The 24,140-nt window shown below is 50.3% G+C and overlaps 1 protein-coding gene across 4 annotated transcripts in view; it reads left to right on the forward strand.

The window, feature by feature from the left end:
* Window positions 1-24,140, forward strand: part of SDCCAG8 (SHH signaling and ciliogenesis regulator SDCCAG8) — a 205,974-nt gene that overhangs the window by 159,965 nt on the left and 21,869 nt on the right. Inside the window, exon 17 of one of the 4 annotated variants that reach the window (XM_070401362.1) lies at window positions 10,123-10,193. The exons of the other annotated variants lie outside the window; for them this stretch is intronic. Within the exon in view, the coding sequence (XP_070257463.1) occupies window positions 10,123-10,135 (13 nt within the window). The 3' untranslated portion in view covers window positions 10,136-10,193. Of the gene's footprint in view, window positions 1-10,122; window positions 10,194-24,140 lie in introns of those variants that run through there. 4 annotated transcript variants of the gene reach the window in all.

The following is a 24,140-nucleotide window of genomic DNA, read 5'->3' on the forward strand; positions in this document are numbered from 1 at the left end:
TGTTTTTAAGGGTTTGTGCATTCATCTGGGTTGGGGGTGGGGAGGAGAAAAAACCAAATCTGCTTTATTCTGATTCTAGGGGAGCAGGTCATCACAGCACATGTAGTGATGAACTCCCAAAAAGGAGAATGGGTGGTGGAGCCATAGGTGTTTATCACACATGCTGGAAGCTTTAATGCTCTGTTTTAAATGGACGCTTTATTCTTTACCATCAGTTGCATACTGCTTTGTAACAGTTTACTGATGATCAGAATTTTTCTTTATGGAAAGGGTCTTACAAATATTCAAATTCAGTGTGTGTCTATTCTGTTGACTCTGAAGACACGAAATAAAATTTATTCTGAGCGTTCCATCACCAGTGAAAATAATCACAAAACCAAAAATAATTCATCGAAGTGTCCGCCTTGTCCATTAGTTGGTTTGAGGTCCAAAACAGTTCTTTCCTTTTAAATTGATAATTTTTTAAAATATATTTATTATTGATTTCAGAGAGGAAGGGTGAGGGAGAGAGATAGAAACATCAATGATGAGAGAGAATCATTGATCGGCTGGCTGCCTCCTGCTCACCCCACATTGGGGTTCAAGCCCACCAGCCGGGCATGTGCCCTGACCGGGAATCAAACCGTGACCTCCTAGTTCATAGACTGAGCCATGCCGGCCAGGCTGAACGGATCATTTACAGCTGATAATGTTAAATGTGGTGCAGAAGCCCTGCAGAAAATACAGGGAGAGACGCCCCCCCCCCCCCCCCCCCGCCCCCCGACAGGCTTTGCGTGGCCTGTCAGAGTCCATGCTGGTCCCCGCCTTTGTTGACTGGCATTAGGCACCAGGAAACAGCTTTTTCAAATGCAGTGTGTTTACTTCGGAGCTTTCTGCTGGTAGCCTTCCTGGTACACACGTGGCATTTATAATGCCGACGGCTGATGGCAAAGTACAGTATCGACGTCCAGCTTTTTCTTAGTTTCAAAAACCTTTATCTTTAACACAACAATTTAAGGCGCTCAGAATTGATTCTTTAAAGAGAGATCACTTCTGTGTTTGCATCACTGCACCCTCACGTGTGCTTTGTGAATTTCAGTTGGTGCTTTCTCACCCCTCGTTATGTGGTTATCCAGGGTGGCTATTATCACTGATTAATATGAGGACACCAAGAGACAGGGTTTTTTCAAAAATATATTTTTATTGATTTCAGAGAGAAAGGGAGAGAGAGAAAAATCAATGATGAGAGAGAATCATTGATTGGCTGCCTCCCGCACACCCCCCTCCCACCTCACCCCCCACTGAGGACCCAGGCATGTGCCCTTGACCGGGATCAAACTCAGGACCCTTCGGTCCACAGGCCGACACTCTATCCACTGAGTCAAGCCAGCTAGGGCGAGACAGGAATTTCTGACTTACACTGTGAGACAGCATTGCTGCTAGACTGTTGTTACGTGTTTTCTTCTTTTTGGCTGCAATATCCAAGACATCTCTCTCTGTCAGAAATATAACCATCAAGCCTAGCCGGTTTGGCTCAGTGGATAGAGCATCAGCCTGCGGACCAAAGGTTCCCAGGTTCGATTCCAGCCAAGGGCACATGCCCTGGTTGCTGGCTTGATCCCCCCAGTAAGGGGCGTGCAGGAGGCAACCAGTCAATGATTCTCTCTCATCATGGATGTTTCTATCTCTCTATCTCTCTCCCTTCCTCTCTGAAATCAATAATATATATTTAAAAGGAAATATAACCATCAGGTCTCCTGGTGTGGCTAGATCTCCCTGTAGGCCTCAGGACCCATCTCAAAAGGAGCCTCAGGAGGCACAAGGCAGGGTTCTGTTTGACCTTGACTTCTGTGCGGGCCTGAGCAGGTCATGACCCTCAGCAGCTTGGTTCTTAGGAAGAAGGCTGACTCGTCAACAAAGACAACCTTAAGGTCTTCGCTGTAAGAAAGATGCATCCACACTTTTGCTCCCCGGCCAGGACCCTGCCTTTCTCATTTTGTACTGGAATCTTCCTCACCTCCTCCTCATCCCACAGTCTCCACAGTTTGATGGCTTTGAATAATGTATGAAACCTCTTGCCACCATGTAAATTTCCCAGCACTCCTTACAATAACAGTACTTAGTATTTAAATATATAACATAATGTATAATAATATTTAGCATCATATCATTATTATAGCAGTAATTTTAGATAGTACCTACTCTGCACTAGAACTTAGAGCATTGTTCTGTTTTGTTTTGTTTTTTTTAAATATATTTTATTGATTTTTTTTACAGAGAGGAAGGGAGAGAGATAGAGAGTTAGAAACATCGATGAGAGAGAAACATCGATCAGCTGCCTCCTGCACATCTCCTACCAGGGATGTGCCCGCAACCCAGGTACATGCCCCTGACCGGAATCGAACCTGGGACCTTTCAGTCCACAGGCCGACGCTCTATCCACTGAGCCAAACCAGTTTCAGCTAGAGCATTGTTCTTGTTCTAAGCACTTACCTTTATTAACATGTTTAATTCTTATAACACCCCTATGGGGCAGGAGCCAGCCTTGTCCCTGTTTTACCACTGAGGCACAGAGAGGTTAAGGAACTGGCCCAAAGTCACCCAGCTCCCCACTGACAGAGGCAGAACCTGGCCCAGGCAGTGTTGCTCCATAGTGCTGCTATGAAGAGGGGATGCTGATATGAAGAATCTTAGAAGCATTTCAGCTCCCATAAAAGTGGGGGGTAAAAAGCATCCTGTCAGTTCCAGTGAGACATGGCATTAGCTCATGGTCCCGTTATCTGTGCTTTGAGCTGTTTTCCTGCCATTAAACTGCCACTATGTCCCACAAGGAGCATCTGATCCATTTCTGAATCCAGTCCTAATGTCTATACATTACATCTCTGTGCCTTACACACCTGTGTCTCACATCTCATGCCTTACACACCTGTGCCTTACACACCTGTCTCACATCTCATGCCTTACACACCTGTACCTTACACACCTGTCTCACATCTCATGCCTTACACACCTATGCCTTACACACCTGTCTTACACACCTGTGTCTCACATCTCATGCCTTACATACCTGTGCCTTACACACCTGTGTCTCACATCTCATGCCTTACACACTTGTACCTTACATACCTGTGTCTCACATCTCATGCCTGACACCTGTGCCTTACACACTTGTGTCTCACATCTCATACCTTACACACTTGTGCCTTACACACCTGTGTCTCTCACATCTCATGCCTTACACACTTGTGCCTTATACACCTGTCTCTCTCACATCTCATGCCTTACACACTTGTGCCTTACACACCTGTGTCTCACATCTCAAGCCCTACACACGTGTGCCTTACATCACTGTGCCTTACACACCTGTGTCTTACACACCTGTGCCTGACATCTCTATGCCTTACACACCTGTGCCTTACACACCTGTGCTTTACACACCTGTGCCTTATACACTTGTGTCTCACATATTATGCCTTACACACCTGTGGCTTACATCTCATGCCTTACACACCTATGCTTTACACCTCTAAGCCTTACATCTCTATGCCTGGCATACATACCTTAGCATTAGTATCCTCTATATGTGAAAACCTTATCATCTTATCGATGGAATAAAATGTGGTAGAGAGAGTGAAATATTGACAGTTTCCAGTATGTTTATGTTCCCTGAAATCTCAGCCACACTGATGACTGCTGAGAAGAAACAGAAGAGCCGCAATAATTTAAAAGAAGAGACTGGCAGAAAGGCATTTCAGTAAAATCTTTCTTTTCGATGATAAAACGTGCCTCCTATTATTGACAGTTTACTCGGACGTCACACCAGGTGCTCCCCCTCAGCCCTCCAGGGTTTACCCCCAGTTACAGACAGGGAAACTGAGGCTCCGGGACAGGAGGTGTGAGCGCAGCTCGCAGTCCCTATGCGCGAAGCTGGAACGTAACAGGCTTGCCTGGCCCCAGAGCCTGCGCTTCGCTGCAATACCTCACTGTCTCTCTGCCCCTAAAGAGAAGACGGACCTGCCCAGGCCAGTGTGGCTCGGTTGGTTGGGTGCCATCCCATGCACCGAAAGGTTGCCGGTTCGATTCCCGGTCAGGGCACATGCCCGGGTTGCAGGCTCGATCCCTGGTGTGGGCCATGCAGGAGGCAGTTGATTGATGTCTTGCTGTCACATTGATGTTTCTCTCTCTTTTCCTCTCCCTTCCTCTCTCTCTAAAAATCAATTTAAAAATCTTAAAAAAAAAGAAGATGATTCAATTGGACTCAGTATGGGAGCTTGTCAAGATAGAGTCAGATGGAGGCGTTTGGGGAACAAAAGTCACAGAAAAATTAGAGGGGAGTTGTTGAAAGGCTGCAGGGGAGGAAATAATTGTTCATCAAAGGAAAGAAAATGTACAACCTTTGGAAGGAGTGGGAATAGTAATGGGAAAATGCTTAGGAAGTAAGTTTCTCATCAGAAACATGCTTTTGAGTATGTTCATGCTGTCCCTGTCTTACCCCTCAGTGGTGATGTGGTAATTCCGAACGTTTTAGGAGAATCGTGTGCCAGCGAATGTCACTGTCACACCATGGTTTACTGCAGACATGTCAGACTTTGTTTCTCTTACAGCCTTTCTCTGCATGCTTTTTCCTGTTAGCGTCGCAGTATCAATATCACTGATCTGGGTGGACATGTTATTCACTCTGTGGCATAAGTCAGATTTATAAAATCTATTTCAGCCCGCCCTGCGTGGCTCTGGTAGAGCATCAGCCTATGAACCAGGACGTTACGGTTCGATTCCCAGTCAGGGCACATGCCCGGGTTGCAGGCTCCATCCCTAGTAGGGGCCGTGCAGGAGGCAGCCGATCAATGATTCTCTCTCATCACTGTTGTTTCTATCTCTCTTTCCCTCTCCCTTCCTCTCTGACATCAACAAAAATATTTTTAAATCTATTTAATAGAGCAATGTATCAGATGTTAATAATGTGCAATATATAGAGCAGTGATGGAGAACCTTTTGAGCTCAGCGTGTCAGCATTTTGAAAAACCCTAACTTAACTCTGGTGCCGTGTCACATATAGAAACTTTTTGATCTTTGCAACCATAGTAAAACAAAGACTTATATTTTTGATATTTATTTTATATATTTAAATGCCATTTAACAAAGAAAAATCAACCAAAAAAATGAGTTCGCGTGTCACCTCTGACACGCGTGTCATAGGTTCGCCATCACTGATATAGAGAGACCTCTACTTAAGGTAATATATAAAGAGACACTAGTTTTTCACAGGATGTGTGGTTTCTTATTTTAAACACAAGTCTGTGCAGTGAACGCCACTTTGTGTGGGAGGATCTGCAGGATCTGCGGTAGCACATCTGCTAGTTTCCCCGAGCCGGAGTCGGTGCCAGCCAGGAGCCGTCACCTGAGCCAGCCCCACGTGCAGAGTCACCGATGACCACCTCGGCAGTGTCAACACCGCAGGTGTGTGTCCGCAGAAAGCTGAAGCAGGTCCGTCTTGAAGAACATCCCATTGGACATGTTAACATAGACAAAGATGAATCACAGGATAAATAGCCCAACTGTGCGTTCCCACGAGCGGGAACTAGTACAGGCCCCGTCGATTGGGGCCATGGATGAGCGATGCTCGCTCATTGGCGAGAAATGGGTGGGAAGTTGGAGGGGGAGCTGCTGAACTTCCTTTCAGTGACGTCCTGGTCCCACAGATAAGCTCCAGCTTCCAGTCTCCCGGGATAATGTTTTCTCCTGTTTCCTGTTCCTGTGAACTCCCCCCAGCGGATTCCTGGGCTTGGGGTCTCTCAGGTGGTTGGAGTCCGTGGTCCATGAGCCCCTGCCCCCGCGCACCTGAGGGGAACACAGTTCCCAGCAACGCACTGCCTGTTGCCTCTCGTTGCCTAATTATTACACTTCCTTAGAGCATCGTCAGCTGTTGAGGAAAGGTAATTATCACCAGTCAAGTGAAAAACACTTTTTTGGCTGCCTTACGGATGCAGATTTGACTGATACCTTGATCCATAATGAAGCCTGATAGCAAAACTTTTGCTTGTCTCTTCTTCAAGCCACAGCTGTTTCCCTGCTAAATTCATCCCATCTGTCTCCCCTTCCGTAAAGCTGTAGGCAGTATAGCATAAGTACAGAAGCAGTTCAGTGCTATTTTGGATAAACATAGCTGAAATTTGAATCTTTGCCATTTGCGATGCACACATTTTGTTTTACTGCTGTAAAGAGAGCTGTCAAAATACAACTACATGGATAATTTACTAAAATACAGTCAGATAGAAGGCTGATCAAAGTCCGACTGTTCCAGGCTGAGCCCTGGAAGGAGACCCTGCCCTCGTGGCCCCAGGAACGGGGGTGCGGGTGGGGGAGGCGGGGGGAACAGGCCCCAGAAGTCTTTGTTGTGGTCCGCAGCAGGGTTGTCAGGAATGACCAGATCCTGGTAACTGTCTGAGCATGACTGGTCGTCTTTGAGAGCTTTTAGAAGTCCACCCTCTTAAGTCTCCAAGAAAATGTGCACTAATGGGAACCATTTTCACTTTCTTGGCACATCAGTCAGGTTGGCGCTACAGTACCTTTCCTCTGGGTTTTGAACTGCATTGCACTGAAATCTTTGTTATCAGAGAGACAGTCTGCTTCACTTCCACCCCCTCCTTACTTCTGGGCGAGCAGTGCACATAGATTTACCATTGTGCATTGTAAGAATCCACAATGCACCGTGCTTTAGGGGCAATGGAGTTTTCTTGAATGAATTCCTCTTCTGAATTCTAAGGACCTCCTCCCCCGCCTCCCCACACACTTCACACCTGGATCATTCCCCTCATACGCATTGACTGCTTTCTTTTTCTTTTTAAAATATGTTTTTATTGATTTCAGAGAGGAAGAGAGGGAGAAAAAGATAGGAACATCAGTGATGAGGGAGAATCATCGATGGGCTGCCTCTTGCACGACCCCTACTGGGGATCAAGCCTGAAACCCAAGCATGTGCCCTGACCGGGAATGGAACCATGAACTTCTGGTTCATAGGTTGATGCTCAACCACTGAGCCATGCTGGCTGGGTTTGACTGCTTTTTTTTCCCATGTGCAAAGGTCTTTTCTGGGCCCAAGTGGGTTGGGACCTCTTTGAGGGAAGGGGCCCATATCTAATATATTTTGGTGGCCACTGTGGCTAGAGCTGAGAAATGTGTATGGACTTCTGTTTAAACAAAGGAACTAAAACACAACATCTTTGGGATGAGACCAGTGAGGATTCTCTCCTAAAATTTTCCTAGAAGCATATTTGCAAAATTCCCACAAATGTGGGTCTTGTTCACAACCACACCCCCTCCTTGGGGTGAAATCTTGTCTGTCTTGCTCTCCACTATTTCCCAATACCCACCGGAAGTAATCTACTAGCTTGTTTGGTAAATGTTTGTTGAACAGATGAATGAGCGAACGACAGCACAAATGAATATTGGGGTATTTTCTTCACATTGCCTTAAAATCCCTGCCTCTTGGTTGGCTCTACAACCCTAGCATCTATAGCAGAATCATGGAGCTGCTGCCAAGGAATTGTTTTCCTAGAAAGTCCCAAGGTCTTCCGTGCACAAGGCATTGCCCTCTTTCATCTAGTTTTCTTTTAGCAAACAAACGACAACAACAACAGAAAACGCCAAACAACAACAACAACAAAAAGCCCGGGATCTTTGGACAGTGAAAGCAACACGCCTGCTCCAAAGGCAACCAAGTCTCTACTTCATCCGCAAGCGGAAATGGCAGCTTTGGCCAGTGGTTCTTTGAAAGCCACCTTCATCAAAAGGATAAACGAATCTCGACATTTACACTGTGGCGTCACCTGATCCCAGGCCAATAGGTCCTTTAGAAGCACAGTCAAGTCCACTGTGACGCTGTCCTTATAATCCGTTCTTTCATCGAACACCCATGTGTCAGGCAGGCCCTGTGCCGGACGCTGTGGGAACCGGTCAGATTCAGCCGCTGCTCAGAAGGAGCCAGCATTTCAGCGCAGGAGATAGATCGTCAGGATGCACTGTGATAAGAGCCAGGGCGTGGAACACGGAAGAGGGAACAGGGACAAGGAGACCAGAGAAGAGGAGCGATACTGGACTTCTCAGGAGATGCGGGCGTGTGTCGAGAATCCTGTGGATTCCATATTTTGAAAGACCATTTTAGACTTGAGGCCCAAGAGGAGAAGCAGCACATGACTTCTGGTCGACCATCCTGACATTCCCAAGATCATGGCCTGGTTCTGTGCCTTATTGGACCTCCCGATGGCCCAGCCAGCTGCCCTGAAGTGTCACTGGCTGCCCAGCCCCATGACAATCCCAAATCAAGCCACTTCTAGCGTGGCTTAGGGGTTGAGCGCCGACCTATAAACCAGGAGGTCGCGGTTCAATTCCCAGTCAAGGCACAAGCCCGCCCGTGTTGTTGGCTCGATCCCCAGTGGTGGGCGTGCAGGAGGTAGCCGATCAATGATTCTTTCTCATCATTGATGTTTGTATCTCTCTCTCCCTCTCCCTTCCTCTCTGAAAGCAATAAAAATATCTTTAAAAATAACATTACTCATTAAACTCGCCATTTGATGGATTTTGTGCATTTTTCAGTCATTCATTGACACCTCCTCCCAATCCTCATAATAATTCTAGAGCTTATGCTTTTGACTCCATTTGCACAGGACGTGCCCTCTGCCACTTGTGATGGAGAGCATAACAGACCCTTCTGCCACATGGGCACATGCCCATACAGGCTATTTAAAGGAATAAATGATGTAAACTTTCATGCTCCTATGGGAGCCAGCACATGGAGGGGCTGTTGCCTACAGAGAAGGTTGAAACTAACTCATTCAGAACCTTGTGAAGAAAGCTGAGTTGCCAATGGTTGAGTCCTCTTGACCCGAGATCACCAACACGGTTGGACAAAATGATGTTCATAGGGGAACAGAAGTGTCTGTCAAGAGCTTCCATGACCCTGATTGACAGTCTGTCCTCAGAGTAATATTTATTTTTGGAGAGTCCGATTGAAAACATGTGTTGGTATATGGTGGCACTTTAAATGTGTTTTCTGAATGGTATACACTTGGGCTTTTTAGTTATGCTAATTGTTTATAGGGAGCTCACATACTTGTTCCCATCCTTGGGCTAGTTGCCATGCTATGAACTTTACCCTTTGCATATCCCTCTGTTTACTTTCATGGGAGGTCACACCTTAGTGAGTCTGTGTTTGCTAGTGTTCAAGCAAATGGCTATGAGTGCTTAGTGCAGCCGTGGGCAAACTACGGCCTGAGGGCTGGATCCGGCCCGTTTGAAATGAATAAAACTAAAAAAAAAAGACCGTACCCTTTTATGTAATGATGTTTACTTTGAATTTATATTTAGTTCACACAAACACTCCATCCATGCTTTTGTTCCGGCCCTCCGGTCCAGTTTAAGAACCCATTGTGGCCCTCGAGTCAAAAAGTTTGCCCACCCCTGGCTTAGTGGTTTCATCCAGCTAGAACTTGATTTGAAAGGGACAAAGACCAATGGATAGTTGAGACCATGCCGAATGTTTCAATGTGCAAGTAAGCCCGCTACCACTTTGTTAACTGGGATGCCAGGGAATGACTAAAAAAAAAAATCCAATTAATACACGTTATTAAGCATATTTACACACACTGAACTATTTCAAACCAGTAATGCTGGAATAAAGACAAACTAATACTGTGTATTTACATAACACCATAACACCTTTCGTTAGGAAAATCGCAAGCCTTCGCTAACTTCCTAAACTGCACAACACCCGGTGAGGTGTGTGGGAAGGAAGGTAGAACAATAAACAAGAAGTGGATGAAGGAGAGAGCAAGCGCTCTCGCACGGGGTGGCGAAGACTCCCGCGGCACAGCCCCTTGGCACACTTCGTCAGGAACACGGACAGACAGTACCTATAAATATCACAGCAAATGCGTTTCTTTGTGCTGCTGTTCGGTTGCCTTCCAACCTGGACTGAAGTCTGTAGTTCCCTTGAACTGGATTGGCTGGAGGGATGAACCGAAAAGATTCCGAGTGAAATCTACATTGGATGTGAATGACAGTGACTCCCAGTCTGGTCACTCGATTCATTGTTTAACTTTCCCCAGGCCCAACTAAATACGATTTCCTTTCTTTTTCCTTCGCCAGAATCTGTTTATGACAGTCTGACCGTCCATTCTCCGGCAGCCAGACCCGGGCTCATCAATCGGAAGGCGCTGGTGAGCCAGGCCTCCTCTGGGAGGGTCAGGGTCGATGGGAACAAATTGGAGCCCAGGCCTGCCTCAGTGGCTGCCGTGCCCAGCACCTCCCATGGCAGCCTTGCCCAGCACAGTGAGCCCGGAGCACTGCCTGGGAGCACGTGGGGCGGGCCCGGAGCTTGGTGCAGTGCAATACCGAGAACCAACACGAACACAGGAATATAAACAGGCCTGCCCGGCCGGTGTGGCTCACTGGTTGAGCATCGTCCTATGAACCAGGAGGTCAGCGTTCGATTCCTGGTCAGGGCACAAGCCCGGGTTGTGGGCTTGATCCCCGGTGTGCGGCGTGCAGGAGGCAGCTGCTACATGATTCTCATCGTTGATGTTTCTCTCTCTTTTCCTCTCCCTTCCTCTCTGAAATCAATAAAAACGTATATATATTTAAAAATAATATCAGTAGGCCAACAAGAATAGTGAATTTTGCACTGAGATTTTAAAATACTATACATGAACATCTGTGAATGAATTTTGAATGGAATATTCTATTGGGTTTCCGTATTTAGTGTGGGAATTTTGTACTAATTCACTACACAGTGGATTCATCCACCTGATCCTGTGAGGAAAAGGAGGGACTTGCTCTCTGTAAGTCTTTCTCACAGTCATGTCTTTCTTTGGGCTTCACCTTTCAGATTTGGGGGTAATTGGGGTGTCCGGCTCCCCGTGATCGGACGGCTCTCAGACGCTGCCATTGGCGTGTCTCTGAAATGTAATAAATAGAGCTTTGTCTGGGCCTGAAAAAGCCTGTTTCCTTCCCAGACAGCTGTTCATTTGTATTAACAACTGCTCTGTCTTGGAAAGGCAGCAGTTCTGTTTTCTGTATAATCTCGTCACCCTTTCCATCCCGCACGCTGTGCAGCCGGTCGCTGGGGCGATGGTGGCACTGTCCCTGGGCACCACGGGCAGATGAGCCTGCCCTCGGGGCTCCCAGAGGAGAAGCGCTCACTCTGCCCGTCCCAGGTCAGACCATCACCTGGGGTCTGAGTGCGGCTGGCTCTTCCCACCACCTGTTCCACTCGTCCATCAGTCCGTCCGTCCATCCGTCCGTCCGTCTGAGGCGGTTTGGAAAAGGCATTTGAGCACTGAGTGTGGGCTGAGCGAGTCTTTGCCCGGGTCTCTTAGAGGCAAAGCAAAGGACCGTTGGTGTTTCATTCCGGGGCCCCAATTAGCACCCAGAGTGGCAATTTTTTTGCGGCTCTGATGGGGTTGGTAATAGTTCTGAGCCCTGGGTATGTGGCCACCACAATATGTTAGATACTGGCCCCGCCCTCAAAGAGGTCCCGGCCCATCTGGGCCTAGAAAAGACCTCAGAAAGCAGTAACAATGTGAGTGAGGGTGTGCGTGTGTGTGTGTGTGTGTGTGTGCATGTGTGTGTTGTATTTATATGTCCTGTCTCATTGTGAGATATGTAGGTAGGACAGGTATTGTTAAAATTATACTTGCCTGGCTGGTTTGGCTCAGTGGATAGAGTGACGGCCTGCGGACTGAAGGGTCCTCAGTTTGATTCCAGTCAAGGCCACATGCGCAGGTTTCGGGCTCGATCCCCAGTGTGGGGCGTGCAGGAGGCAGCCAATCGATGTGTTTTTCTCACATCGACGTTTCTCCCTGTCTTTCAATGGAAAAATATCCTCAGGTGAGGATTTAAAACAAGCAAACAGCCCAGCCAGCGTGGCTTAGTGGTTGAGTGTCGACCTATGAACCTGGAGGTCACGGTTTAATTTCCGGTCGGGGCACATGCCTGGGTTGTGGGCTCGATCCCCCCAGTGTGGGACGTGCAGGAGGCAGCTGATCAATGATTCTCTCTCATCATTGATGTTTCTCTCTCTCTCTCTCTCTCTCTCTCTCTCTCTCCCTCCCTCTCTCTCCCTTCCTCTCTGAAATCAATAAATATATTTAAAACAAAGAAAGAAAAAACATTATATCCTTTAGCTCTGAAGTGAGGGGGGGGGCACCTTATACTCGTACGGCACTAAGTTCCAAGTGAGTCCGCTCCATTCACAATCTATTGAGCTCAGAGCCCCCTGGAAACTGCTATTGACCATTGACTGAAAATACGGTCAAAGATTTACGAATTGGAAGCATTGCAGTGACAGCAAAGGCTCTCATCTGTCTGTTTGAAATCTGTTCCGCTTTGAACAGGGTTGAAGTCAGCAATGCACGGAGGAGGCTGGGAGCTGGGAGAGGGAGGAGAGAACCCGTGGGGGACTTGACCCTGAGACCAGCCCAGGTCCAATCAGATGAAGGAGATGCAGGGAGAGCGAGAGCAGGGGACCGAGAAACCCCAGCTGAGATGGCAGCCCCTTGCCCCTGCATCAGAGAGTTCACCACGCAGCTCAGGCTGGGTCTGGGCGAGTTGTCTGGATCCGCACATGTGCGCACCCTCGATCCGGATGTCAGCTCAGCCGCTCCCACTTCCTCGTGTCCGCATCTGATCAGCCACCTCCACGTGTTCCAGCTTCCCTAGCACATAATTTTGATTTAGAAGCCTTCGACTGGCAGTTAATTCTTATTGAGAAACTATTCTCTTGATAAGAAATTCCTGACAGTTTCGGTGGAGTTGAATTTGATTCCATGTACATAATGGCAGCTCTGTGGGGGGTGTGTATGTGTGCGATGCACTGGAGGCATCTGCCTGTCCTGCCGCCTCTTAGAGACGCTGCTTTAACTTCTCACGATGCTGTGGGAGTCAGGCTCTTCCTGCATGTGCGCAAACACGCCCGGTGCGTGAACCGCGGGCCCTGAGACTGGGTCACTTACAGGGACACTAGATGAGGACAAGGATTGTCTCTGCTTGGAAACATCCTTGTCAAATACCCATAGTTTTAGATCCATCCACCCAAGGACATTGTGGTGTACACAGAAGGAAACAGGTTTTCAGTAGAGAAATCTGGCTCTTGGTCCTGTCTTCACTGCTTTACAGCGGTTCTCAGGATCATGGGTTTAGCAGACAGACCCGGGGCCGTGTTCTAGCTCAGCCACTTGCTAACTGTGTGAATTTAGGCAACACATGGGTAGCCTCTCTTAGTCTCAGTTTGTTGTCTGTAGAGTAAGGACCAATCATGGCAATGGTACCTCTTCAAAGGGTTGCTGTTACGATTAAAAATGGCTGGAAAAGTGCCTAGTGTAGTAACTGCATGTAGAAAGAGCTCAATAAGTAATAATAATCTACACTAATAAAAGAGAAAGATGCAAATTGACTGTACCTTTGTGACGTCCACCAGCCAGTCAGGAGTGAGTATGGAAATTAACCCAACAAAGAAGGCGGGTTAATTTGCATACACAGGCGCTGACCGCCCCAGCCACTTCGGGCCTCTGGGCAGTGTGTGTAGGAGGAAAGGCGCCTCCAGGCCAGAACAAACACAGAAAGGCAGCTCCGGGCTGGAGCAAAGGTGGTGCCGGCACCCAGGGGAAAGAAGGCCCATTCTTGCATGAATCTTCATGCATCGGACCTCTAGTCCTATATAATAAAAGCCTAATATGCTAAGTGTTCGACCGATTGTTCAACTGTTCGACCAGTCGCTATGATGTGCACTGACCATCAGGGGGCAGATGCTCCAACTGGTAGGTTAGCTTGCTGCTGGGGTCTGGCCAATCGGGACTGGGCAAGATGGGCCAGACACACCCTAGAGCCCTCCTGCAGTCCCTCCTGGACCCTGATCATGCACCGGTGGGGTCCCTCAGCCTGGCCTGTGCCCTTTCGCAATCTGGGACCCCTCGGGGGATGTTGGAGAGCCAGTTTTGGCCCGATCCCCATGCACTGGGCCCATGCACCGGGCCTCTAGTAATAATAATAATGGCTCAGATTGCTGATTGCTTTAGTTATTTTTTAAATATTTTTTATTGATTTCAGAGAGGAATGGAGAGGGAGTGAGAGAGAGAAACATCAATGATGAGAGAGAATTATTGATCAGCTGCCTCCTGCTTGCCCCCCACTGGGGATCCAGGCTGCAACCTGCTTTAGTTATCTTATTATTGAATCTCAATTGCATCATTGATTGGCTAGAAGAAATGCTTCCCATATTCCTGGGATGTTGTCAGCATTGAATAAGTGAATGTGTATGAAAGCACTTTGTAAATGCTCTGAAGCACTCTATTAAAAATAATAACAATAATAATTGTATTTTAATTTTTGAGAATCTACTAGTGCCAGGCCCTCTACAAACTATCTCTGATTCTCACAACAATCCTATGAAGTGGGTAGGATCATTTTATATTGGAAATGAAACAGGCTTAAAGAATTTGCCTGGACTCATGCTTGGATTTCAACCTAGATTTATTTTAAATTTAAACTTACTATTCTACATAGCCACAGCTCAATGACAATAATAGAATCTATATATATATAAAAGCCTAAGTGACTGTTATGACCAAATGACCAGAACGACCAGAATGACTGACCAACCAGCCGGTAGCTATGACGCGCACTGACCCAGACCTTGCTGCTGGGGCCCTGACAGCCCCCAATCTGGTTCACCCACACCCCGGACCCAGACAGGAGGGAGGAGGGAGCCCGATTCCTTACAAAATCAGCCATTGGTTAGCTTGCTGCTGGGGCCAACCTCCTACGGTCCCTCCTCCCGTCAGGCTGCCCCTCCCCACCCCCCTGATCAACCCTGATTGCCAGCCAGGCCGAGGGACCACACCCATGCATGAATTTATGCACCAGGCCTCTAGTTGTTAATAATAGTTAGTTGTTCCTGCTGATAATAGAATCGAGCTCTTATCATCTAGTCTGGGCTGTTGTGTCATCATTGAGTGGCATAGCATATAGCACATGTATTTTTTATTAAAACCTACCATTTTTGTAAAATGCACTTAATACTCATTCACAAACTCACATATGTATCCACCCACTGAGCCCTGGACAATGAAGATGTTCCAGAAAGAAGGACCATATCGGCCAGTCTCAGGCAATGGCAGTGACGGGGATATATGTCCCCAAGGAGGACAGTGTGAAGGGCATACTTTCGAATGGATGCATTCTGATATTTTCATTATAGTGTTCCATGCTTTTTGTCATCACTCCTTGTGCTTTTGTATTTCAGCTACATGAATTTTCACTCATATTGTAGATTACAAGTAAACGGAATTTACAGTCGGAGGCCCCTGCCTGCATACAAATTATAACTAGGCTATTGCTCACGAGCTAACAGGGATCTGCTCAGGATGGCATCCAGGGCCCCGGGCACACCCCTACGGCAATGCGTCTGCATCACGTGGAGTCAGGGACCAGTGAGCGAGGCATGGCTTTGACCGTGGCACCTCCCAGCTGCATCGCTGTGTCAAAGTTTTGTGGGTTTTTTTCTGTTGTTCTTCGTTTCTTTTTCTTTCTTCCTTTTGTCCTTTGTAAGCCTCAGTCTTCTCATCTGTTAAATTGGAATAATAATACCTCTTAGAGTTTCAGGGCAGGTAAAGGGATATTTTATTTAACATGTTCAACACTCAAAAGACGCGGCTTCCCTTTTCATTCTTGTCTTTAAAAAAAAAGGTCTGCTCCTGCCACGGGATATTTGCTTTGCTCTTTTGCTGTCTCCTGTCTCCACAGCATTGAGAAACCATGTATGTCAACCCACACATGGTTCAGAGAAATGCACAAGAAGATCAGAAACGTAGCTTTTCACCTGCCCCATCTGCAGCAAATGCCCCTCACCCTGGCCTTTCAGGTTTGGCCCCTGAAGCCTGCATCCTTGCCTTGATCGCTCACATGTGTCTACCAGGTTTCACTTTTAAGTCTGGAAGAAACCCATAATTTTCACCTGTGTCTTTTTCGATTCCTGGCCTGATAGACTATTTTTTTCTGATCCTCCCCCAGCCCCAACTGCTCTGAGTTGCAAACGGCCAGATTTCAGTCATCAGGAGGGCAGAATGTATTATTTTTTTTGCAGCCTGTCTTACTGGGGGCTAGATTCCAAGGAGGCAGCCCATGTGCTCAACAGGCCAGGAGAGCCAGGATTTCAACAGTGTCAACAATCTTTGCTCATCACACCAAAAAAGCAGAGTCTTGCTGGCTCATTAGCATACAGCCGCCTGGGCTCCCTAACAAAGCAGGCTCCCATATCGGCTGGTTTCTCGGCTTGTCTGGCTTCCTTAGACCAAAAAGAAGAGGAAAACTAGCTCAGCCAAGGGTGCTGCCCCTCTGGGTGCCCAGGGGGAGAGCTCTGAAGTAATACCCTTCGGAGAAAGGAGACTTTCCACCCTTTGTGTCTCTCATCTCGTTTCAAATCACTGACAAGCAAATACGGGCCGCCACGTTGTCTCGTTAACAATGATCGCGCCCCAATCATTCCGATCACCCCCTCATGGTTTTGTGTGGCTGGAGCGCTGGAAAAAACCTCCCTGCCCGGGCGGAGGTCCACGCGGGCGCCCTCCCCGCGGTCTGCTCAGCCCCCTTCGGTTGGGGGATGGAGGGGAGGAGAAACGCGCAAGCAGATGTGCTGCTAGATCTACAGGCTTCTGCCAACCATATGGCGTCTTAAAGAAAGATGGTCGAGCGTCTGGATTAGCAAAGAGCCGGGATGGGAGCCATGTGTCGTGGTGGTGAGGCAGTTGTTGGAGCTCGCGCTGCGTGGCTGCAGGAGGCCGTGCGAGGGGACGCGTGGTCCTGCTGGCCCAGAGGCCGCTGGAGAGGCCACTGGCCCTCGGGCGGGCGGACCTGCTTCTCTCTTTCTCCCCCGATATCTCTTCGAATGTTCTCCGAACTCTGAAACCTGACTCTGAAATTGTCTACTTATAATGACACTGCTGGGTCTGCCTGGGCTCCCCCCGACCCCCCTTCTCTGATCTGGTAATTAACAACGCTCTCTCTCTCTAGTCTGGTAATTAACAACGCCCTCTCCGCCAGGGGTCCAGCTCTGCACACCAGCCTACAGGGAGCCTGCCCAGCTACCGGTGTGTGTGTGTGTGTGTGTGTGTGTGTGCGCGCGCGCGCCCTCCCGCTAGAATTTTCAGAAACGCCGGGGGATGGAAAATCTTTTCTTTCTCTGTGAGTCCACTACGAGTTGATGTGGTCCCAGGTGTCCAGCATGTGAGAGACACAGCCCTTTGCTGTCTGGGCCTCGGGTGTGGCCTTAAACTGAAGTTCACGAAGCCCACAGCAGGGGGCTCTGGACGGTGAGGTCCCCAGTGCGATTCGCTCAGTGACTTCCCGATACAACTGTCAGCGTAAGAATCGAGGCGTGTACTGGCAGCTCACGGTCAGTGGGACCTCCCAGCAAGAGCGGAGCTTTCCAGGTTGTTCTCTGTGCCAAGTTCTTTGGACATTTCAGCTCCATTTGGGGGCAGACAGGCCTTATTTTGCTGTCATTTCAGGGCGATCGCACGCACAATGGGGGATCTTCAGCTGCTAGAAAAGTGAGGTCAGCCTCCTCCGCGGGACAGAGCTAACTCTGAGGCTCCACGTGTCGGAGAACCGGTCCATTTCTCCGACCAAATTGCACAACCCGTGTGAGCGCCGGGGCCGCTGGAGTCGCTGGTCAGTGCAGGCTGAGCTGCACACCCAGGCGGGGCACGGGGCACGGGGGACGGCCACACCCCTGAGGGGTTTCCCTCGCCACCTCCTTCCCACCGGCAGTGAGCCCCCTGCACAGGCCCCGGGAAACGGGGTCCCCGAGAAAGCAGCGTCCAGGTGACAAGGATTAGGTGTGGTCCCCTATAGTGTCCACTGCAGCCTCCGTCCAGGGCACCCGGAGCAAGGAAAATACCTCCTCGTGCATTTTGCTCGGTAACAAGGCTGCCCCCCAAAGAGAAATAAGTGAAACTAGAGCAGGTGTGACCAGGTGGGTAAGAGGGCACAGCTTCTAGAAACCGGGCCGGCTCGCAGCTGGCGGCATGTTTGTGAACCGATGGCTGAGGCAGACACTGTCCCCGTCTTCAACAAGGTCCCCTGAGAACCACTTGGCGACTGTTTCCAACTTGCTTCTCATAGAACTGTTTTCTGCCAGGGTGGCGATGTCACCCAGTCATTTCAAATAAACGGCTGTTTCAATTACTCCTGTCTCATATGCGCAGGTTAGAGATATATTCCCCTTTCCTTTCCTTTCCTCTTTTCTTTTCTTCTTTTTCTTTCCTTTTCTTTTCTTTTCCTTTTTTTTGTTCCAGAGCTGGTTTCATTGCGAGCACATTGTTAGGCTGTTCTTCCTTTGTCTTCTGAATTCAGGCCGAGGGGGCGTCAGGGGGAAGCACAGTATTGGTTGTTGTCTCTCGGTTGGAAGACATTCCCACTGTCGTCCCCTTTACCTCCCAAGTGCACACCGTCCCCAAGTTGTCAGCATTAGAATTTCTTCAAACAATGCAATTAAACTGCAACAGATTTCCTAACATTCTTAATTAGGACAGTAACTGAAAAATGTAGATGAACAGAAGTTACTGTTTTCGTCAACATATTTCCTCCTCCTTTCCCGCCACCATCACCTCCCCCTGCCCCCGCCCGTTTCTCTCTAAATGTCTGATGTCAGTTTCATCCACATGTACATTATGCACATGGCACCGGGGGAACAAAGTAAAAAGTCTCTTTTAATTCCGAGCGGCGAGCCCAGCGCCACATGCACTGTCTGTTACATGTCGCTCCCCACGAGTTCACGCTGGGAGTTGCTTTTTAAAGGCAGAGCGTTTCTGGAGGACAGAGTTCAGGTTGGGCAGATTGCGTTGGAGAACTCTCAGGCTCCGAGAGGAATTAATACACTGATTATTCCGTGCGGCTCAGGTTGGCAGCGAAAGTTCACGGGCGCCTGGGAACGGAAATGTGGGGGAGAACTGGGGAGAGGGAGCAGGGACAAAGAATTGGAAGAGGCTTCAGAAGGGAAAGTGGTGATTGTGACGAGGGAGAGGGGCCTGGCGTGCGGACAGCTGTGTCACAGGCTGTGCTCGCTTAAACTCTCTCAAGGACCAGGAAGTCGTGTTTTCCAGGGCACATTCTAGGATTGATCAGAAGAATCAGTTTAGTTATTGGACGAGGATGAGAGACAATAGAAAGAAAGGCCATCCCAGCACCATGTAATCTTCCTTTCTCTGAGTTCTTCAGCTCTTTGCCAGTTTCGATTAAGTCACCGGAGCTTAATGGCTCACATAGAAATGAAGACGGTGGTAATATTTCTCCATTAGCCAAGATCTTCCCTGTTTAATTAAAATTGGAGTCCTCCGTGATCATCAACAAACAATGATTCATATTTTGTTGTTTTACAAATAAGAAATGAAAAGGTAAGAAAAGCAAATACAACCACGCGGCCCCTTTCTCGTCACGAGGAAACCTAACTTTTTCTCTCCCTGCTTCTCAGGGGGAAAGAAATTGGGGCGTGAGCTCGGGGTTAATGAAGCTTCCACAGTCTCCTGCCCTCAGCTGCCACCGCCTTAATCCTCTCCTTCTGCCCAAGTCCAGAGGCACTGGGAGCCCCGAGGGCCCCCCAGCCCCCCCCCCCCCCGTGGAGCCCCAGCCAGATGCTCCACAACCGGCACCCGCCCCGCCAGTGCCAGCCCCTCCGGTGTGGGCCGCCCCCCTCCCCTGCATGAGCCCTCCCAGGGCCTCCCTCCCCCCGACCCCCAGGGGTTAGGACCCACAGGGACCGAAGCAGGTGCAGGGCGGGCCTCTGGGAGCTCAATGCAGGCCAGGAGCGCCTGTTCCCCGCGGGGCCAGGAGCAGGGGCCAGGCATGGGGCCGGGAGCTCAGCGACCCCACCTGCAGGGGGTGGAAGTCCCAGGAGGTGTTTGCTTTGCTGGGTGGGCTCTTTGGACAAGCTGAACGGGCACAACAGCTCCCAACTCAGGGAAGTTCACCAAACTCCAAGACAAAGCCTTTAATGGGCAGCATCCAGGATGGGGGCGGGGGAGGGGGGGCACAGCTACTGGCTGGTTGGCAGTGATTCTCTTCTGGAGCTGCAGGTTTTTTTTTCCGGGATGAGACAGTAAGGGGTCGTTCTTTCCCTGCCTGCGGGTCAGGGGCTGGGAGAGGTCAGAGTCCTGCCCCATAGGCGTGTCCTGAGGGGCTGTGAGCAGGCGCAGCCCCCAGCACACACCCCAGCGCCTCTGGTCCCGCAGCCCCGAGCCAACTGCCAGGGCACTGGTTCCTACTGCACAGCGTAGCCTCTGCCATGAGCCACCCACCCAGGGGCGGTGTAGCGTGTCCAGGGCATTTCTTCTCATCTGGGTGGCGGGGGGGGGCGGGGGGTCCTAGTCTACCCGGCAGGTGGGGGGCCATCCCTGGGAATGCGGCCTGTGCTGTGAGGGCCCCCACAAGGCTGAGCCCACTGCCAGCCCCACCCCCACAGCGCGGCCGCTGCCCTGGAAGGCCTCCCCCACGGAAATCTTCATGTAGAAAGGGTGGCATTTTGCTCTTTGGGGAGCACGGACCCCTCTTGCCTGTCCAGATAGAGAGCCTCAGAGGCCCCCATGACAGTGCCCGCCTGGGCTGGACCCTGGGCCCAGCCTCCTCAAGGCTGCATGCCCCCTGCAGACACATGGCTGGATGGGTTCTGCTGGGAGCACCTACGAGTTGATTGACGACAGAGATGGGGCTGGGCTTGCTCATTCCAAAGCAGTCTTCCTGTTTGTTCTCTCTGTCACCTTCCTCCAGGACACGGGTTCCCTGGGCCACAGGGGCACTGCTTGCTTGTGCTGCTTTTACAGAAGAGAGGAGGGGGGTCTGGGAGCCTAGACAGGCTCTCCTGCCACCTCTTCCACTTCACAGTGTTGCTGCCCAAACAGTAAACACCTGACTGAGCTGGTTCCTTCTCCCCCACGATGGCCCGTAACCCGCAGGACTGGACGGCCCACTCGGTCTGCACGGACCTTCTCGCTGGAAGGGATGCCGTCACGTTACCCCCCACCGTCGCCGCGGAGGACCCCCTTTTACCCAATGATTTATGACTCTTAGCAGAATTCCTTTGGCCGCGGATTTTATTTCTGAGTCACTCTGTTCAGCTCCATTGGTCGCCTTCAGTTACCGTGGCAACCAGCAGATGGGGTTCTTCGACAAGGGTCAGTGGGGAGGCTGCCTGGGTAGAGAGGGAAGAGGAGCTAAATAAAAAGCTGGCGGTGCCGCCGTGGACGGCCAGGGGCAGCTATCAAATGACTCGCATTAAAACCTAATGAAGATGGTGCCAGGAAGTGCGCAGTCGTGATGGAATCTGCGCTGGGCTCACTCTTCCTCGACGACACCCCTGTGGCCCTCCGGCCCCCTCAAGATGGTCAAGCATGAAGGGGAGCCCCACTGCGGTGTGGGACCTGGTGACCTCCAGGGCCGCGCCCCCGGGTTCTAGACCCTGAGCGCAGCCGGAGGCCCCCAGAGGGACAGACGGGGCCTGCACACGCCTCGCCCCGCATACTGTGCGGCCCCCCGGGTCCCAGCCTTCTCTGAGGACTGTGGTGCTCTCACTGCAAATAGCACTCGTCAAAATAAAATGATCATTTCGGGGGACTCAATAGAGGTGACAGCTCAGTGCAGAGGAGCTTTTCTGGAGGGAAGATAAGGGACAGTGTTGGGTCAGCGGGCCAAGCTGGAATTCAGTCGGTTAGATGCAGGTGTTCTATCCATGTCAGTCACTGAAGTGGGTCATAGACTTGGTTACGTGGCAGTGTCTTAATCATTAGGAAGTCACACAAGTATCTAGGAGGAAAGACAATGGTGTATGCAACTTACTGTCAGAAAAGAAACATGTAGACATGCACATGTAAGCACATAAATGGAGAGAGAGTAGAGAGATAGAGAGATAGAATGAATGATAAATCTGTGAGGGTCGCTGAAGGAGGAACGCACGAGGCCAAAATGGGTAAAGAATCATAAATTTATTGTTAACATCTGCGAGCAGAAAGGCTGAGGCCAAAATGGCATCTGGGGGGGCGGGTAGGGGGAGCGGGATAGGGATGTCCCTGTAAAGGGCAGAGTAACCGTCGGACAGGTGCAGGTGGGGCCAGGTGTAGGCGGTTCCCTGGGAGCTGAAGGCTGTGGGTCATGAGACCGCTAATCAGAATCACAAGGAAATCGCGGGAGGGGTGGGGCTGTGCTCGCCAAGACTCTGCTTTTGCTTTAAAACAGCTGGTTCACGGTCACTGCGGCCCCAGGCCATTGGGCTCCTCGGTTCTTCAGAGTCTGCGATTCTCAGCATGTCCCCTCCGAGCTGTCCCTGCTGCTTCCTGTGCCAGGCTCCTTCACCCGTGCCCTGCCCTCCCGGGTATCAGGGGCTCAGCCTGGGCCAGGCCGCACTTGCCCTTTAAGATACCCAGGTAGCCACGCAGCACAATTCCCACGTGCGCGAGGGTGGAGCTCTGGCTCATTTCCGGTTCCCCCTGACGCTCTGTGTTAAGCGGTTGGTCTGTGGCAGAGCCTGTGGACACCGCCAGAGGCTTCAGGCCCTGCTTCGTGCCCTGGTGCTGGCCCCGAGGGCACTGTGGCCTGGGGAGCCGTCAGCCCTGGTCCCCCCACCCTGGTCCTGGAGCTCCCTGACCCCGTGTCTGCGTCCCCCCGTGTCTGCGTCCCGGCACCCGCCAGCCTGGAGACCAGGTCAGTATGGTTTCCACCCCCGGGAGTCCTCACGCTGGTCAGTACCAGCATGAGAACCGAAAGTGAGACTGTTTAGAAACTTTCGTAGCAATTGGTGCAGATAGCATTTTTATTGGCCTTCACAGAACTCAGGCAGCGTGGAGTGGAAGTTAAAAAACAACCCAGACGGGTTCCCTCCCCTGAGTGTGGTGCAAAGGCCCTGGCTGGGCACTTCCTCCTTCCCACACCCCCAGGCCTCAGAAAATGGTTCTGTGTCCGCGCTTCCCGGGAAGTTGGCCAGTGTGTGGCCGTCAAGGGCCTTGCCTGAAACCCTTGTGTTTTGGGATGGGATAGGAGTCATGTCTTCTTTAAAAAGGATCTTGAAATGCTGCCAACAGCACTGGCTTTGGAGTCAAGAGGCGTGAGTTCTAGTCCTGCGTTTTCTGCAAAAGGCTGTGTGACTTTGGGCCAGTCCCTAGCGCTCTCTGGGCTCCAGGTTCCCCATAACTGACTGGGCGGAATGACCTCCGAGGGGCCTCTCGGCTCTAACATGACTTGATCCTTTGAAGGGAAGAGCAGGGGTCTCGCCCCAGTCCTGCCCCTACTAGGCCCCTCTGCTCTTCCACAGGCAGCCATGGCTGATTGGACATTTGAGAATGAAAAATTAAAGGGGCAGCACAGGAACGCCGGTTCTCTTCGTTGGAGATGTAAATCCCCGCCCAGCCCGAATAGCTCAGGTGGTTGAGCGTTGTCCCATGCACCCAGAGGTCGCTGGTTCGATTCCAGGTCAGGGCACACACCTGGGTTTGGTCCCCAGTCTGGGAGCATTAGAAAGGCAACCAGTTGATTGATGTTCTCTCTCTCCCTCTCTCTCCCTCTACCTCCCTCTCTCTCCCCATGCCCTCGGGTGAGGAGAAAAAGCAACTGGGAGACCCAAACAGATCATTAGCCAAAGAAATAAATCTTAAAAAGAAAAAAATGTTAATTCTCCCCTGAATTGCATGATCCTTAGAGTGAAGGACTCTACTAATAGGGTGGATGTGGGCAAAGGAAATTTAACCGGCCGACCAGCCACCGAAACCGCCTAATCCTCTGAGCGAGGCTGACTGGCTGGAATGTGTGCCGGGTTCCGAGGCACACGCCTTCTTCATGCTGGTTCTGTGTGGCCGTGAGTGAGGTGGAGTTCTGTAAAACGCAGCAGCCACTCTGGGTACTGGGACAAAGTATACAACTTGGAATGAATATGGCTTGTTCGCCAAAATTAATTACCGAGAGCAGTAATTAGAGTAATTGGGTTTTCGAACGTCAGCTGGGACGACCGAGGTGCGTTGTGATGGCGAGATAGCTGTCGGCGCTTGAAGGCAGGGACAGTGGCCATTTCTGTAAAGTCACGGGATTGAAGTTTGCAGCTGACAGAGAACTCAGTCATCTCCCAGCCCGGA

This window comes from Myotis yumanensis, unplaced genomic scaffold (assembly GCF_028538775.1).
Source record: "Myotis yumanensis isolate MYYU_CA2020_CCGP unplaced genomic scaffold, mMyoYum1.0.hap1 SCAF_22, whole genome shotgun sequence".
Taxonomy (NCBI): Eukaryota; Metazoa; Chordata; class Mammalia; order Chiroptera; family Vespertilionidae; genus Myotis; species Myotis yumanensis.